This window comes from Henningerozyma blattae, chromosome 4 (genome assembly GCF_000315915.1).
Source record: "Henningerozyma blattae CBS 6284 chromosome 4, complete genome".
Lineage (NCBI taxonomy): Eukaryota > Fungi > Ascomycota > Saccharomycetes > Saccharomycetales > Saccharomycetaceae > Henningerozyma > Henningerozyma blattae.
Window position 1 is genome coordinate 88,104 of NC_020188.1, and position 17,733 is coordinate 105,836.

General features: G+C 30.1%; 6 protein-coding genes across 6 annotated transcripts; 3 read left to right on the forward strand and 3 right to left on the reverse strand.

Annotated features, from left to right (window-relative positions):
* Nucleotides 1–41: 41 nt before the first annotated feature.
* On the forward strand, nt 42–512 carry TOM22 (Tom22p; the record flags this gene model as incomplete). The annotated part of the gene is made up of 1 exon (XM_004180018.1): nt 42–512. One exon carries the CDS (start codon nt 42–44, stop codon nt 510–512), a length of 471 nt encoding a protein of 156 aa, XP_004180066.1.
* Nucleotides 513–891: 379 nt separating this feature from the next.
* CPT1 (diacylglycerol cholinephosphotransferase) lies at nt 892–2,214 on the reverse strand (the record flags this gene model as incomplete). The annotated part of the gene is made up of 2 exons (XM_004180019.1): nt 892–2,026; nt 2,165–2,214. The coding sequence occupies 2 exons, from the start codon at nt 2,212–2,214 to the stop codon at nt 892–894; spliced, it is 1,185 nt and encodes a 394-aa protein (XP_004180067.1).
* A 549-nt stretch (nt 2,215–2,763) lies between these two features.
* NRK1 (ribosylnicotinamide kinase) lies at nt 2,764–3,603 on the forward strand (the record flags this gene model as incomplete). Its single annotated transcript, XM_004180020.1, has 2 exons — nt 2,764–2,817; nt 2,914–3,603. The coding sequence occupies 2 exons, from the start codon at nt 2,764–2,766 to the stop codon at nt 3,601–3,603; spliced, it is 744 nt and encodes a 247-aa protein (XP_004180068.1).
* A 75-nt stretch (nt 3,604–3,678) lies between these two features.
* LSM12 (Lsm12p) lies at nt 3,679–4,215 on the reverse strand (the record flags this gene model as incomplete). Its single annotated transcript, XM_004180021.1, has 1 exon — nt 3,679–4,215. One exon carries the CDS (start codon nt 4,213–4,215, stop codon nt 3,679–3,681), a length of 537 nt encoding a protein of 178 aa, XP_004180069.1.
* Nucleotides 4,216–4,959: 744 nt separating this feature from the next.
* On the forward strand, nt 4,960–8,625 carry FAR11 (Far11p; the record flags this gene model as incomplete). The annotated part of the gene is made up of 1 exon (XM_004180022.1): nt 4,960–8,625. One exon carries the CDS (start codon nt 4,960–4,962, stop codon nt 8,623–8,625), a length of 3,666 nt encoding a protein of 1,221 aa, XP_004180070.1.
* Nucleotides 8,626–8,845: 220 nt separating this feature from the next.
* TEL1 (DNA-binding protein kinase TEL1) lies at nt 8,846–17,473 on the reverse strand (the record flags this gene model as incomplete). The annotated part of the gene is made up of 1 exon (XM_004180023.1): nt 8,846–17,473. The coding sequence occupies one exon, from the start codon at nt 17,471–17,473 to the stop codon at nt 8,846–8,848; it is 8,628 nt and encodes a 2,875-aa protein (XP_004180071.1).
* Between the last annotated feature and the right edge of the window lie 260 nt (nt 17,474–17,733).

Consider the following 17,733-nt stretch of genomic DNA (forward strand, 5'->3'; position numbering starts at 1 on the left):
TTTCTTTATAGCTAGCAATTCTACTATAAGCACACTATACAATGGTTGAATTAACAGAAGTACGTGAATCAGGAGAAGATCAATTAGCCCAAACTTCGGCTATAAATGATAAAGGTCCACTTTTATCAGATATCAACGATAATGATGATAAAAATGACGATGATGATGATGATGATGATGATGATGATAGTACATTCGATCAAGATGAAACTATTTGGGAAAGAATAGAAGCCTTAAAAGATATGGTTCCACCAAAGCAAAGACATCAAATTTCTGGTGGTTTAAGCACAATTGGATCTACAATTAGAGGGGTATTTAATAAGAGTTTCAGTTTGACATGGATTATTACTACAAGTGCTTTGCTATTAGGTGTTCCGTTATCTTTGAGTATCTTAGCGGAACAGCAATTAATCGAAATGGAAAGAAGCTTTGATTTACAAAAGGATGCCAATGAATTATTAGGTCAACAGGAAAACAAAGAGAGCTCCGGTAATGCTACAGCTACTGCTTAGGAGATAACTCATCAAATAAACCTAATGAATTTTTCATCATGCATTTAATTAATCTATAGCAATAGTTATTAATCAAAAACTAAAATTTTTTGAACAAAATTATAAACTTGTATATAAAAATAAGGACTAATAATATGTTTATATTGTTTTTCTCCTTGAAATGTCTATTCTTATGCATTTATTGCACACTCTATGATTAAATAGAGCGGAAAAATATAAAATATTTTAAGAGTATAGTCCTGAATGTAGTTTTGCTATAGAGCTAATTATAGGCAAATGTTTATAAAATTTTATATATAGTAGGAAGACAAAGATAATAAGTAAAAGTTACATGTAATATTGAAAGAGTTGAAATGATTTTTATGTAATTACTAGTGAATTAAGATAGTTTCTTTGGATGTTTAATGGATAATGCATACATATCTAAGTAAGTGGTGAATTCATAAATAATTTCATTTATGAAAAAAGCATGCATACCCACAGATAAACCAAAACCAAACCATGATAGTGCAGTACTGACGGTAATTTGTTCGTAATTTAAACCATTTACCATGAACAAATATGTGGCTATTTGTAAAACAGGCAAAAACATTGGAGGATTTATCATTGGATAATGTTGTTGTGTTAGATGTCCAACAATTATACGACCTACGACGAAAGCCATTGTAAAACCAATACTTAGTATAAATGGCAAATTAATAAAATTTGGTTGAATTGATATTAGGAAGAAAACCGGAATATAGAACAAGATAAAGGGCAATAAGCCTTTGAAGGCATTATTAATATTCTTTTCAATAGCAGTTCTATTTTCTGAAGGGGTATTTTTTTCATAATATTCAATAACATTTCTTCTTGCAGAAATAATATTAAAAATAATACCGATTACTATTAAGTAAATTAGCGCGTGTGAGGTAGTAACATTAAAAGGTTTATTAACAAATAAAGTGATATCAAATAAATGGACGTTCCAGATTGCATCTTGCCCAAATATACCAGTTAAAATGAAAAATCCAACTAAGCCTAATATCCCTTCAACTGGACCTGAAAATTCACTTAAGAATAATTTATGTGTATGGAATTCTTCCCAAGTGCTCAAATAGAAATTGCATAAACAACTAAATTGAGCAAATATCAGTATATGTGTGTAACCCATACCCATTGCAGAACAAAATGGAAGGATAGACAAGGTGGTATTCAAAGAATCAACACAGTGATCAAATAACTCACCCAATGGTCCTGATTGCCCAGTTCTACGAGCATGCATCCCATCACAAGCATCAAATGTTTGATAAAGAAATAGTCCTAGAGCATATGAGAAATAAGTCCAACGAGGGGATTCTTGGGTTAATGATGGATCATAGTATAGAGTCGTAGCGACATTTATTAAGATGAAACAAAATCCTAATAAAGTAACCAAGTTTGGAGCCATCCATGTTGGGAAAATTAAAGCAAATTTTGTCCAAAATGGTTTTAAGATATACTTGGTTACAATAGAGCGATCTTCACTACTATATCTGATTTAAAAAGCATAAATAGATCACATAATTAAATAGGAAAAAATAAATTAGAATAAATTACCAAAAGTTGTTAGTAAAGCAAAATTGTTTTTGAATTATGATTCAATGTACTGTAATAGCCATAGAATTACATACTTGTAGTTTTTCAAATTCACTAGAGATGATTGAGGCACGAAGAAACCCATCTTTCTTGGAAGGTGTTATTATAATAAATAAATAGGTCCGTCTATCTTTTATAAATCAAGAAAGTCACTCTGCAGGAATTATGCTTATAATAATAAGAATAACATTTGCAATTCATATTTAATTTCTATTTTTTCGTACCAATAAATGTGAAAATTGAAAGAGAATAAAACAAAGAAAGCAATTAAGCTTAGATGATGGTTTAATCGGATATTTAGAATAATTTCGTGTTTTCAAAATTGCATAGAGTAACAAAATGCTAGCGGAAAATGACGAAAATGTGAATAAAAATGGAAATATGAAATAATAATATTGGATGAGGTTTCGACGTTACTCTTTTCCTTAAACGTACCAAATTGAGATGCTTTTAGATCTTGAAAAGTTTAAAACTTATTTAATTAAATTCTTGATGATAAGATATGGAAAGAACGGAGGGAGAGATTGCTTCAAATCTATATTTCAGCTTGAAAATATTTGATATGATATAGATTATAGTTCATAGAACTGTTTTCGACTTTGAACACTGATATATAAAGCATATTATAGAGGATATGGCCGACACGTTTTTCATAGCAATAAGTGGATGTTCATCAACAGGCAAAACCGTATGATCTTTTCATTATGCTTATGTAAATATTATAACACTTCATGTACTAACAACTACAACTTTTGAATTCTATTTGTTTAAAAAAAATAAACAGACCTTAGCTAATATAACAAAAAACTGTTTTCCGGAAGCCTTACTATTACATGAAGATGATTTTTATCTTCATGATGATGAAATCCCAATCAATAAGAAATATAATATTCCTGATTGGGATTGTGCTGAGAGTTTGAATATTGAATTACTAATGGAAGAATTAAGTAATATTCGTAAGACAGGTCAAATAACCACAAAATTAATTCACAACAACAATATTGATGATATTAGGAAGTTTCTGTTGCCAGAGGAATATTTAGAAGAGCTAACTAAGAAATATTCTATTTTGTTTAAAAAATATAGTAAACATTCTCAATTTCAAATAGTCATTGTTGAAGGATTCATGCTATTTCATCAAGACAGACTATTAAATGAATTCGATTGTAAATTATTGATTCGTTCACCCTATGAGATACTTAAGAAAAGAAGAAACGCTAGGCCCGGATATCAAACTTTAGATTCATATTGGAAAGATCCACCTTATTATTTTGATGAATTTGTTTATAAGGGCTATAAAGAAAGTCATCGTCATTTATTTGAAGAAGCGGATGTTGAAAAAAGTCTAAAAGTTGAATATGCTAATGTTCTAAAGGATTATTTAAATACAGATGAGAAAGATATTCGTGAAGGTCTTGATTGGGTCTATAAAGAGATTTCCCAATCGTTACACAATAAGTATCCTACTATTTAAATATATATATAAAACTAAATAGAATGGCCCTATATGTAGTTAAAAGGGGAAGATACAGAAGAAATATCGTCTTTATTAGCCTCCCTTTCTTTGCCATACACCATCTACTATTCTTTTAACCAATTCATAACCACTGCCTGATCCTTTTACATTTTCTACTTTAAAAGGAGCTTCAATGACTACATCACCTAATACTACAATTTTATCATTAGCAATTTTAGTATCATTTAAAGTTTTCTTTAAAGTCTCAAAGACAAGTGACCTTTCATTAGTTGTGGAGTTGATAGTATTTATATTGGAAGTATCTTTGATACGGTTTTGGATATTAGTTAAATCAACTAATTGTGGTAAAGTTATTTTATTAATTTGAGCAGATTTATCCGGTTTATTTAATACAATCAATTTTTTAACAAAATTATTTTGGATAATTCTAAAAGAATTATTATTATCATTACCATTGGCACTTGTAGAAGTAGGAGAAGGAATTGTATTAGTTTGTAAAGTAATGGTCAAGTTTCTTGAATTGACAGAATATATTGTGCCCAGAATGGTTTCATCCAATACGGTGATAACTTTGACTTGAAAACCACGAGTTTGATCTAAATTCAACATGCTTGATTATGTTTTACTTAATAACCCTTAAAGCCAATTGTTATCTAATAAGCTGGCAGTTAAATTCGTAGCTAATCCCTCTTCCTCAATGGTGAACCACCTTTATGCGCAGGTAACAATGTGTAAAAGACTAAAGTTTTTAATGATTTGTTAAAAAGAACTAAAACAAATTTAAAGCCTCTTAGTCAAGCACATCTTCAATATTTTCCAAATGTGCATCTTCAAATTCTTGTGCTTCACACTAAGTAATGTTTCCTTCTTACTAGTCTAGACTGTTTGCTAATTCTCGGGCAGCTAGGGCACTGATCTGAACCTATTTGGGCCCGGTTCGATTCTCACACGAAAATAAAAAAAATATGAAAGACAAAGATTCGAACACACGACTTTAGTATTTTTTTTATCGTGCATTCGACTCTGAAAATATATATTTTTTTACTATTTTTTCAGGATCCCGGAAAATTCTTCGTTTTTGGAAAACTGCTCGGGCTCGGGAATAAGTCCACTCAGGACACAGTGGAAAATGAACATTCAATGATATAGAGTTTACAAGAATAAAGAAATGATGATCTAGATATTTAAGGATATGAAGGAGGATTCACTGCAATTCATAGGGGTCAAACTCTTGAGCTTATTGTAGTCGATCAGTTAACTACAATAGATAGCTATAATACTTTATTTTCATATTGAGAGAAACGATATTTCTGTGAAAGAAATTGACATTACAATTTCAATTGATCTCTGAGAATGAGACATAAAAAAGATAATCCAGTGAAATCGATCTCATTGGAAAATATAAGATCCTTACCATTGTCGTTAAGATTTAATGATGATACATCTTTAGTTAGAGCTAATCACTTATTAAAAAGCCAAAGAAAGTCATTTCCCGGTGAATTATCAACTAATGATTATCTGATGTCCATAAATAACACCAAATTGAATTCAAATATCAGTTCAAATAATAATCCCAACAATAAAAATATAAATCTTCATGGGTCTAATACATTCAATAATAAAATATCAAATAGGCCAAATATTAAGTTTGAAATGTATGATGAAGATTTAATGGCAAGAGGCAATAGCTCTGATATCATAAACATGGATATTACTAGGAACGGCAATTGTAATAACAAATATATTAGCAATAGCAATAGTAGCAGTAGTAGCATTGGTGATGGTGATAAAACATCTATAGATCATCCAAATAAACAACATGCTAACTTATTAGATTTTAAAGTGAATACTCAAGCTAGGAACAATGATGATATGAATGTGAACTCTAATGTCAATCGTTATTCAGGAACAAATATTATCTCTTCCTCAAATGATACTAGATTGAAGAGTGATATTCAAGCGGATAATTTAAATTTAGAAGAAACTCAGGAAGACGATATTATTGATGATGAAGTGGTCGAAGAAGAGGCTGTAGAAGAAGATGAGGATGAAGAAGAGGCTATTGATGAAGATCAAGACGAAGACTTCGCAAATGTAGATGAAATTGATGGTCCAATACTAGCGACTCCAAGAAATAATGAGCCTCCCTCGTCTCCGTTATTATCTGCAAGAAAGGCTATAGATATGAAAACTGCACAAGGCGTTTCAATACCTAGTAAAATATCCAAACAAAGTTTAAATCAAGATGACAAGAATAAAACACTTCTGGCATCTATTCAGAATGGCAATTCAATTAATTCTACTAATAATGATGCTGTTAGTAATGATAACAGTAATAAGAACGATAATGTCAATGAAAATAAAGCATCATGTGTATCTAATACACCAGCAACAACAACCCCAATATCTACATCAACAACCACATTTTTCTCTACATCAACTAGTAATAAAGTAGATTATAATTTGCCCGTTGATAACCAATTAAAACAAAAGTTAGAAGAGAGGGCTGCTCAATTGATGGAATCAAAGGATATATCAGTAGGGACAAACTTGAAATTAGATTGGTCTTTAAAAGATTTTTACGGCTTGAATTATGAATTAGATAATTGGTTTTCTTCCCCAGACTTCAGTTTATTCAAATCGATGGTTCACTCATTTAATAGTTCAATAGAATCTCCTGAAGATTTCATTGATGATGAAAAATACTGCTTAAAAACAATTAATAGATTAGTGGATAGTTTACCAAAGAAAATCCCCATAGAAAATAACTCCAAATTTTTACATTTAAACAGTTATTCAAATGATATTCTTCATAAAACCAGTATATTGCTTTTGACTTACATCGCAATGGGTACCTTTTCATTAACTGAAGATATTAATGGTCAGTTAATTGAAATTAAAAAAAATGTCAGATTGTTAATACCAAATTTACTAAAAATTATTGAGTCATTTAAATTTATTGCAATCCAATGTAGAGATTCAGAAGTTGATCTCAAAAATAAATCGCAACAATTATTTTGTATGTCGACTATAATATATTTTATTGTTTCAGTTTGCTTAGAAGAGAGAGAGTTATATTTTCAAAATGAAAAAATAAAATTAGATAACAATAGCCCTTATTATGGCAATTTAGACAAAACTAATTCAAGAGATGAAACGAACTTTATATTTATGGCAATAGAATATTTTCAATCTTCAGGGTTTTTACAATTTTTAACGCGGTATATTGAACATTGGCGTTGGTCAAGTAGATTATCAATGCGTATTAGAAACATTATTAATTTATGTTTTAAGCTATTAGTTTTACAATTTGGTGATCGAGATCTTTATAAAGTAGCAAAATCTGAAATTTCAAAATTGCATGGTATAGATATAGAGAAGAAAACTTCAAAAAATTTAACAATATCGCCCTTACATTATCAAGCTTTTCGTGAAGATATAATATCAAGGTATCCTGATTGTAAATTACCATTATCCAATCTACCAGAAGAAAGAGATAACTCAAATTCATTATCACAATTTTTGCAAATACCAAGACCAAAATCAAAAAACCCTATTAACTTGTCTTTAGCAGAACCAAATCAACATTTAGCTACTCCTTGTCCATCACCTCCGAGATCAAGATCTTCATCAGATTCTTGCTTGGATTTCAATAACATGCCTCTATATCAATTTAATCACACTCAACGCTCTAGAAAATCATTACAGACTAATATGTCGTTCCCAAATCTTTATCCTTCAGACGATGAAGACGGGCTTGATTCATTATCAAAGAGAATCACTATATATGATGATAAAGATGATCACGATGTCCGAATCCCATTTAGCATCAAAGAAGCATCAAATATTCTAAGTAGAAATGTGGAAATAAAGCTAAGTATAAAGCAACTATGGCATGAGAGAGATTTATTTATGACCACAGAACGAGGATGGCAGCCAAATACATCATCAGATACATACAACTATATATCATATGAAAACAAAGAGAACAATCAATTCATTAACATTATGAAAAGAGTAGACCAGTTTTATAAAGATTCATTGCCATCATTTAATTCTTTGATATTCGTATTATTACAAACTATAGAGTCAAATTTATCCAACCCTGAGTATAAGGAAATGGACAAAGAAGAAAGTACCGGGACCCCATCAAACGAGAATAATTCTAACGAGGAGAAAGAAAAGGATGGCAATGGATCTAAAGATAATATATCTGTGAAATATGCTAACGAAATACCCAATTTAGCTGTTTTAACTCCCCAATTAGAGATTATTAAAGCTAAGCAACAAGTGCTTAGGAGTTCAACTGGGATTATATTTATTATTCTTCGCTGGCTAAAGTTAAACCATATTTTGAAATTTGAATATTTTTCAGTGCTACTATATGATTCAAGATATTTTACAATCTGTACAGCTTTGTTGAACAAGGTTGCAGAAAATTACTCTGATAAAGCATTTAATAGAATGATGACCTCAAAAAATTCTTTATGGAAAGAATGCTCAAAATATAATGCAAACTATACGTCGTTCTATGACTCCTCTAGCCAGTTGCCAGTAAAAACTGACATTACAGTTCTTTCGTCATTGTCATATCTTTTAAGGATTTTAAGAAAAATAACTGGTAATAAAACTCAAAGAATAAAGGAACTCCCAGTTCCTCTAGGCATTATTTTTAAAAAGTTGTACAAAATTTTTAACTTAGATATTTATCACCCTATGTTACGAATTATGAGAGAATTGACGCCATTTAAGAATAAAAGATGGAAATCTGAACATATGGAACTGATTTCGGGTGTATATCTGTATGAAAAATTAGAGTTAATTGAAAATTGGGTAACTGGTAAAGAAATATCCAGTGAGCTTAATGACGCATGCGCACAAGAAATTGCATTAAGAGCCCTTTTACAGTTTTACAACTTTTTACATTATGAACACTCAATGGAGGATATGGGATATGCACAAAGACCGAATTCGGAATCGTATTTAATAAATACAGAATCTGAGTCTGTAGGTTTATAACTAGTTATAGATATTTGCTCCAGGTTTTATAAACACATTTTAATTAATATTAATAGTACATAGTTATAATTGCATTCTATATTCTACAAAAAAAAATTCATTCAATATTATTTCGCTGTTGTTTCTATGGTCTATCACTCATATTTGATGTTAATATTAAGCTGTACAGGTGAGGTGTTTTCTATTAAATACTTCTGTTTATCTATCTTGACTCAAAAAATTAATAAAATGGGGACCAACCAAAAAACAATTGAGCAAGTTTCGTTTCATCTGTAGCTTGTTGTATTAATTCTTGAACTGTTGACTCAACACTTAAACCATTACCAACTAGCTTTTCTTCAATAGTATTAATTGCTCTTAAAGATTGATCATTAGCCTCTTCATCATTATTTACTTCACTGTGACAAATAGTATCAGGTTCAGTTACCAGTTTATGAAAGTTAGTTTCATCCATAGATTCGTTCAGTTCAACCAAATGCCTGTGCTTTCTCATTGGAGACATTACCCAACTATATAAGGGATCCCATTTCAGTAAATTCATTACACTTAAAAATTTCTGATGATTTTCTCTCAATACTGAATAGGTATATTCACAATTCTTACGGAATAAACCTTCGACTCCTGTAACACCAAAACCGTTTATTATATCGCGTGTTAGTCTAAATGGTATGGTTTCAGGTATGGGAAGTAATCGGCCCTGGTCAAAGGCTATCCCTAAATCAATATGAATCGGTTCACCAGAATGTGAATCAATTAAGATATTATTTAGATGTCTATCCCCCAAGCCAAGAACAAAGCCAATAATTGATGTTACTGCAACGCCCTTAGTATAATTCATCTTTGCCGAAAACCAATCATCTGGATGTAAAAATGCATTGAAGAAAAATTTACGTAGCTGGGGTTTAATTCTATCAGTGAGTTCTTTAAAGCAAGCAACTTTTTCTGACGGAGTTTTATTCTGAGCATTTTTCATTAAACTTCTAGCTTTATTAAAAGTAAGCTCATCACCTTTATGCAAATCATTTAAGATCTCATGCAACGAAATCGAGTTACGAACAAACTCTATCATTCCTGTTCCAGGATCTAAAGGTATTACCTCATATGTACGTATTTTCAAATATTTTGCTCGTAGTTTTTTATGGCTTGCAAAAATGTGGTTAACCTTCTGGAATGCTTGTTCCATTACAGAATCTTGCTTTAAATCATCTTTACTGCCTTTCATTAGAACTTTATATTGAAGGCCATCTGATTGAGTAAAACTAACAATTTTAGGTAACGATAATCCAGTTGCAGAAACTATGAGTGTACTTTTAATGCTAGTGATATATGCTCTCGGTGATTTGCCATCTTGAGAACATTTAATAGTTACCGGCGCTGTAGGCAGTGGAATCTTCTGGAGTAATAAATCTACTAGCCAATATTTTCCAATTTTAATATTTTCTAAATTAATAGAACGAGTGTTTTTCGAGATCTTCAAGTTAGCCAACTTAACGACCTCATTACAGAAAATCTCAATTGGAGTTACATACGTGGCATAAAATTTGCCATTCTCAATCCTTTTTAACCGATGCATAATTCTTTCTACTGCTTCAATTTTTTGTGACATATCAGAATGAGTACCGTCTAAATATGATTTGTGTAATCGAATATTCATTATAGCATATAAGGAATCGTATGGAAATTTGAAGATAATTCTTTCCATTATTAATCGAAGTGGTTTTTGGAAGGCAGTTTCTTCTATTGATAATTTTGATGCAATCTGGTTGGTCCAGCTTAAAAATTTCCAGGTTGGCATATTAGCAATTTTATCATAAAGTTTTCTATTTATATTATTATTTTTGTCATTCTCAAACCAGAGACTGCAAAATTTGTCTAAAAGTTCATCGTCGAATGTATCTGACAATATCATTGCATTCATAAAAAATTCCAAACAAAACCAATTAAAATTTTCGTATTGTTCTTTTAAATTATTAACAATAGATAGATCGAAGATGTTTTGTTGCTTAATTCTCATATATTGTTGTTTCGTTTCTTTCTTTTCATCTGTAGTCAAAGTTCCCTTATTGTATATTAAACTTAGTTTATTTAAACTTGCAGTACTCTTTTTGCATATCTGATTGCGTTCTTCAATTTGTCCACTAGATTTCATTTGTTGAACTTGCCTTAAGAGAAAATCTCCCATCTTTTGAAATACCATTGCTGTTTTTTCTTGGTCTTTAGAAGTGGTATCAATACTATTAATGTAATTTTTATAAATCAGAGATGGAGACTCATATCTTGAATGAGATGACCATTCAACCAGATAGGCTTTCATGGAATCGTTTCGAATTTCTAAAGGCTTCATGAGAAAAAGCATTTCTGAACCTATATTATCCAGCGATACTGGATTTTCTAAGAGGTTTTTCAATTTTAAAATAGGTGTTTTAAATTCTCCAGATTCCCAAAGAGCTAGTGCAGCATTAAAGTCTACATACCGGTTCATAAATGGTAAATAAGGAGTAGCTTCTTCAACGTTATTCAGGGTGTCTCTGATATTCTCCAATAATATGGAAGCTTTAATAGAGTCCTGAATAGATTGATTATCAATAGCCTTTTGAACAAATGTTCCTAAGTAAAATGAGGCATGAATATACTGTTTTAAGCGGAGCTTAAAGTCTATATCTAAGGAACTTTCTGCCAATAATAGGCAAGTAGTATACTTTGTTATTAGATGAGATTTAAAATCCTTAAAAGTGATACTCTCGGTATGAATTTGAGTTTCACAGAAATTATTTGGGTGGCTGTTATTCATCTGTAAAATATGTTCTTTTATACTGTTAAGTTCTGATAAACTATTTAACCAATCATTCTTTATAGCGAAATGTTTAATGTTATAGTAAACTTCGTCGAATAAGTTATCTAGTTCAGTAATAGAATTTACTCCATAAGTCACAATCTTCTTCAAGCCTGCATATTGGGCTTTAGAAGTAGTATTGAGTATATGTGGTATTGGAAGATCCCAATTCCGTAATTGAATTGACCAATCGTATATGTTACTTTCATCTGTTACATTGGTTGCATTCTGTAAGCTCAATGCCAAATTAATGAAACCATTAGATTCCAACGAATTAGAGTAGGCACTTGAAATAAAATTGTCTTGCTGATTTGCACTACTATCCAAAAGCGCATTATTGAACAAAAAAGTTCTCCAGCTCTCTTGATTAGTTTTGTTCAATGATGCTATCACTCCATTAATTGACATACTAGCTGGTAATCCAGATAATAACTCAATGTCGTTTATTCCCTCATATATATTTTTTAAATTCAAAATATCTAAACTGCATTCTTGTTCCATATTAACCTCTTCAAATAACATATATGCAAAAAGGAGTTCATTGGCAGAAATAGCATTCTTGTATATAAGTCTGAGATTAACTTTTTTGTATATTGAGATAAATGGTCGCACTCCAGATATATATCCTGTTCTAAGCATTGCTATCATACTTAATATGACTTGAGCTTTTGGAATTGAATCGACACAACCAGCAAGTGTTCCAAAATTCTCAGTAACAAATAAAACGAAAGATTCACTTTCTTGAGCATCAAAACTGATGAATGCAAAGAAAAGAATGGGAAATATCTTTTCTTGAAATGAAATAGATGTTTTTAAAAGAATTAATAGGTATAATAGACTAGGACAATAAGATTCCAAATGGACTAATAAAATATTTACTAATTCCAAAATCCAATCGCAATACTTAATACTCTTGTCAAATATTTTCTTATTGTTATAATAATCTTTAGAAAATGTTCTGTTAATTGAAATTATTCGCGGGAAAATTGCTTCTAGTGCATGTTTATTCATTAGGGAACTTTGAGCTTCTTCAATAAATAATTTGGTGATATTGATATTTTGTGACTGACTATCTTTGGTAAATGTATTAAAATATGTTGAAAAGATGCACTCGATAATGAATTTAAGGGTAATATGATGGTCATCAGCTTTTCTTAACGTTTTTCTAAAAGAATAGAAGCATTCAAAAATGCTCAGCAGTGGGTCCATTTGTTCAAATATAGTAGTATAATTCCAATTAATAGCATGTGGTTTATCTACGTCTACAAAAATCTCACCTCCATTTCTTACGTAGTTTGTAATATATTTTTTAGTGAATAATTGGTAACTTGTGGAATTATAGGGGTTTGATAAGGGATAAAGTAAAATTTTCTGTAAACCATGAGTATTTGGAGTAATGTTAGCTGCATTAGAGCTACTAGAATTAAGTACAATAGATGCGATTAATTGGGATGAATATTTAGTGTATTCTTTCTCTTGAAGTAATAAGTCAATCAAATATTCACCTTTAAAGTTTAGTTCATCTGAAGAAGGAGTATCCAGCATTATGGTAGCATATTTTAAAATTTCTTGCTCGTTTGATCGGAGGTTTGTCCATCTCCTCCTGTCAATCGATTTTAATAATTTCAAAAAATCTTGTGCAAGAGACATATATTCTCCTTCTTTAAAAAACATTATAATGCTAGAAAATGATGCAGTGAATGAAGAGCCAATATTAAAATTTGATTCATAACTAAATTTTAAAGTAACTAACATTAGGGGAAAAATTTCATCATATAGCCTACGATCCACTGAAAGTTCTGATAATGAATATAAGACATTTGTGAGACAATAGGACGAAAAAAACGATGATAGGTAGCTGCAAAATATATATTTAAGTTCTCTTAATAAGCCCAATTTTTCGTAATACTGAGAAGATTTCTTCAAATCATCTAAAATCCATAGACAAGTTATATCGATGTCTGATGATTGGAAATTTGCTTTAAAGATTTTATTAAGCAAGCTGATAGAGGAAGGAAAATCAATTTTTAAAGGCGAACGATACTTTGATGATTTTGAATATTTTACGAATAGCAAATATGAGAGTTCATCATCTCTATGCAATTTCTTTAACGTAGTTTGAATATCTTCGATAACCAAGAATTCAGTTGATTTTAGTATCCTCCTGCTGATTAGCAAAGCATTTTCTTGAATAATTGTGGTTAACTTTTTTCCTATGACATTTTTTATGGTTGGAAATATGGTATCGTGAATACCTGTTGGCAAATATGCTAATGGGAGGCATATGTGCATTGACTCTTGTAATAACTGAGATGCTGTTCTTTGTGTTGTCTGTAAAATCAGCTCTAATAAATTAGTGTTGGTACACGCTGTAGCATAATAAACAGAGATGAAGTCTGTGGCATAAAGTCTGATAAAATCTGAGAATTTTTCAAATCCAAACAAAGAAATATCGCAAATTGTTTCAAGATCACTTGAATCTCCATCTGGTTTTGATATAGAAGGCAGTTTTTTTGCCCATGAAATTAGAACCTCGTATTTGAAATGATCAAATAAATCTTTCATTGTGGTCAATTTTAGAGAACTAGCAACACTATGAAGCATAGATGATATATAAAATTTCATGTGGGGATATGTAGTAAATGATAGCATGTTCTCTATTATATGTGGTAGATTTGTATTTGAAGAGCTAGCTAAATTTAGCATTGATAGAGAGAAGAAGCTCGAATACTCCATACTTCTCTGAGGGTGGTGAAATATAGAAGAAAGTTCTTGGAGGATTACTTGTTGATTTTTAATGCTCACCACGTTCATATAATGTCCTAACTTGGACGATAGAATTGCAACTGTTGGTAAATTGATTTTTTTAAAGCATTCGATTAGTACCATGAATACACGTTGTTTGCTCCCCTTTACAATATTATTAGATAGATCATGATAAATAAGCATATTTAACAATAGTTTTGACAGATATTCTATTGATTTATTTCCACTAAACGAATTATCTTTAAAACGTTCTATAATCCACTCAAAGATATCATTGCAGTCTGCATTGAGATGTAATTCTGTTTTAAGTAACCATTGAGGACGAAGGGAGTCTAAATACATGCAGAGCATAGTCATAACTTCTGAGGATGTATTATATTTACTATTTAAAATATGGGATCCAATAACTTCGGTGATTTTTACAAGTAGATCACTATCGAACGAAAATTTATTATCTATGGACGACAGCCATGAAATAAAAGTATCAAATCCTTCAAGAAATTTTTCAGTCGAAATTCGTTTAGATAGTTGCAATATCTCCGATAATACATGATTGTTGTTATGCTCTTGCAAACGCCAATGTTTAGCAATTACGGTTTGTATAATAAGTGAGGTATTGTGAGCACTGTATTTGTTAAAAGTTTCACTGATTGAAAAATTCTTCGTAACTGACTTGTTCAAAACCTCAAAAGATTTTTCTATTACAGTTTTCTGTTTTAAAGAAACAATATTAGGTTCATTTTCTATAAAATTGACGTAGTCATTACCCTCAGCATCAGATAATAGCAGCTCTGAAAATATGAAATCTGGTAATGGTTCAGTTAGCATAAATGGTAAAATTTTTCGTAGATGTCTGAGTAGTATATAGTTAGAATCATTAAGGGATTTTACGAATGGAGTATAAAAATCTTTAAATTCGTGATAAAAGTCTGAGAACAATCCTGTATCATTGCTCATAACAAAATCATTAAATTGCATTGTAAAAACAATGGATAATAGTTCAAAAAATATGTTTACCTTCTCAATATATGTGACTTTTAACTCTGGGATCATAGGATAAATCTTAGATAAGAATGAAAATAATTCATCCCGATGGATTCTACAGTTAGAAATCGGATTCATTAGCTTTAATTTCTTCAATTCATTGGCTTTTTGTGTGTTTTGGAGTAAAAATTTCCTTTGCTTCTCATATTTTGTCCAAACCTCATAATATAATTTCCACTCTTCAAATAACCAGGTTGGAGTGATCGTCAGACAATATACAAAGCGTGAATCAGCTACTGGAACCTTCATGTCCCATAGCCAGATAACTAACCTTGAAAACGATTTATTTGATGCAGTGAAGAGGGGTATGCACTGTTGATTTATTTTAGAATTAATCCAAGCCCAAATACAGTCACCTGATGTTAGTCTTTTAGTTGACAAAAAATCTTTACCAATGTATTGAAAGTATATCCAAAATTGGAAAGATTCATTAGAAAATAGTGCTGGTCCATTTACTTCAGATAATTCATATAAATCCAGCATCCTTTGGCGGGAATGAGTATCCAAAACAATTTTGTTGCTTGGATTAGTATTCTGGTTTATTTTATCGTTATTATTTTCAGAATGGCCAATATCGGAGTTATAAGAATAGATAGATAATTTAAGTAGTAAAGCTGTCGACATTTTGCAATATTTTGGATCCTTAATTAATGGTAAGCATATCTTAAGCAATTTATTAGCATCGTCGTTAGTAAAAGTAAAGGATACTTTTGAGATCAATGATATTAAGGTTAGGCATACCCAATTAATTAAAAAGGACTTTTCGTACTTCTGAAGTATCAGATCTTTCAAGGTATTAAAATTGTGAGAATTTAAAAAGAAGAGTGAAGAATGGAATGATAGTATTTGCAAAGAAATTAAATTAATATTCTCCACGTTAATTTCTAGACAGTTTACAAAAAATTCATCAATAGATTCTGAATTGAGTAATATAGAAGTAAATGATGGTTCAAATTTTCGCCTTTTGAATAATTGCGGTAATTGAGTAATTAGATTCTGTTCATGAATTCCGCATATTCTTCCTTTAAATATAAAATATGAATTTATAAGCTTAACCAATCCTAGTAAACAAAGCCAATTACTTGTTGCATGATTTTCTGCTAATGCGAAATCATTAAATTGAAACCAAGAAACCTTTTCATTAATAGAGTTGACTTCATTGGGCAAAATGATACGAATATAGTCAATAGATATGTTATTCGATTTATATGACACAAGCATCAAAATTAAATACTCTTGGAAAATTTTAAATAACGAATCTTGAGATATTACGTTTTTTATTTCCTTATTAATATGAGAATTTTTAGTCATTAATGGTAGATGATTTGGTATCAGTTCACTCGTAAATATGTGAATAAAATTTAAGTTTAATTGAATTTTTTGATTTGAAGTATTGTTAATATTAAGTATATGCTTCATTAATTTCCCTATAAGGCTAATAGTCATATTAATGTTAGTTAAATTAAATTTTATAATAACTATCTTGGCCAACTCAATAATTAGTTCTGTATTCGAGTTCTCAAAGTTTATAAGGTCAAAATAATGGAACAATGTTTCAAATATTAAACTATATTTTATTTGTTTGATTGCAACAGTGTCATTTTTTAGTAAGTCAATTAGGCATGTGATAAAATTGAGCATTATTTTATCATTTATCTTTTTTAATTTAGTTCTATCTATAATAATTGAAGAAATTTGATCAATTAATGAAACCCAACTATGAGCCGGGAATCTTAAGCTAAATATTTCTGATCGTATTAATGAAATTAGAGAGTAAGATATGTGAATTGAGATTAATTCAATAAGTTCCCCTGAATTATCAAAATATATCAAATCAAGCAAGGAGGTAAAACATAGTTGTAAAGATTTAACTTTAAGTCTATTGCTCGTTTTTTCAATGAATAAACGAATGATATAAGATATGTTTGTTAATTTTGATTCAGATAGTTTTAATTTATTGCTTGAAGTGGAAGAGTATGAATTTGAAGGTGATGATGATTGTAAAATAATGAACTTTTTTTGTTCTGAATCTAAGAGTAAGATTAAAGACTCGATAATAATTGAAATTGAATTATTTGGAATCTTATTGGGATTATCTCTCAGTAAGTCTGTTAAACTATCTAAAGCTTGATTCCTATCTCTCTGTTTAGAAGAGCATAATTGATTAATGATATGTTCTATATTTCTATTTGAAAGATTATCCATGGATCATGTAAGTGAATGGATATTGCAAGCTCAATTAAAACATTAAACTACTCTGATAAAAAATCATTTTTCTGGGTATTTTAAGAAGTTGTTTTTTTTGTTTCCTTGATTAATAATACCTCAATTCGCGTATTAGCTAAGATATTGATACGACAGCAGCAAAAGATAAAAAAAAATGGTATACAATGTATCTACTAATATACAAAAAACTAGCAGACATTAAATATTTTAGTAATAACAGGTCATGTACTTCTCATCAA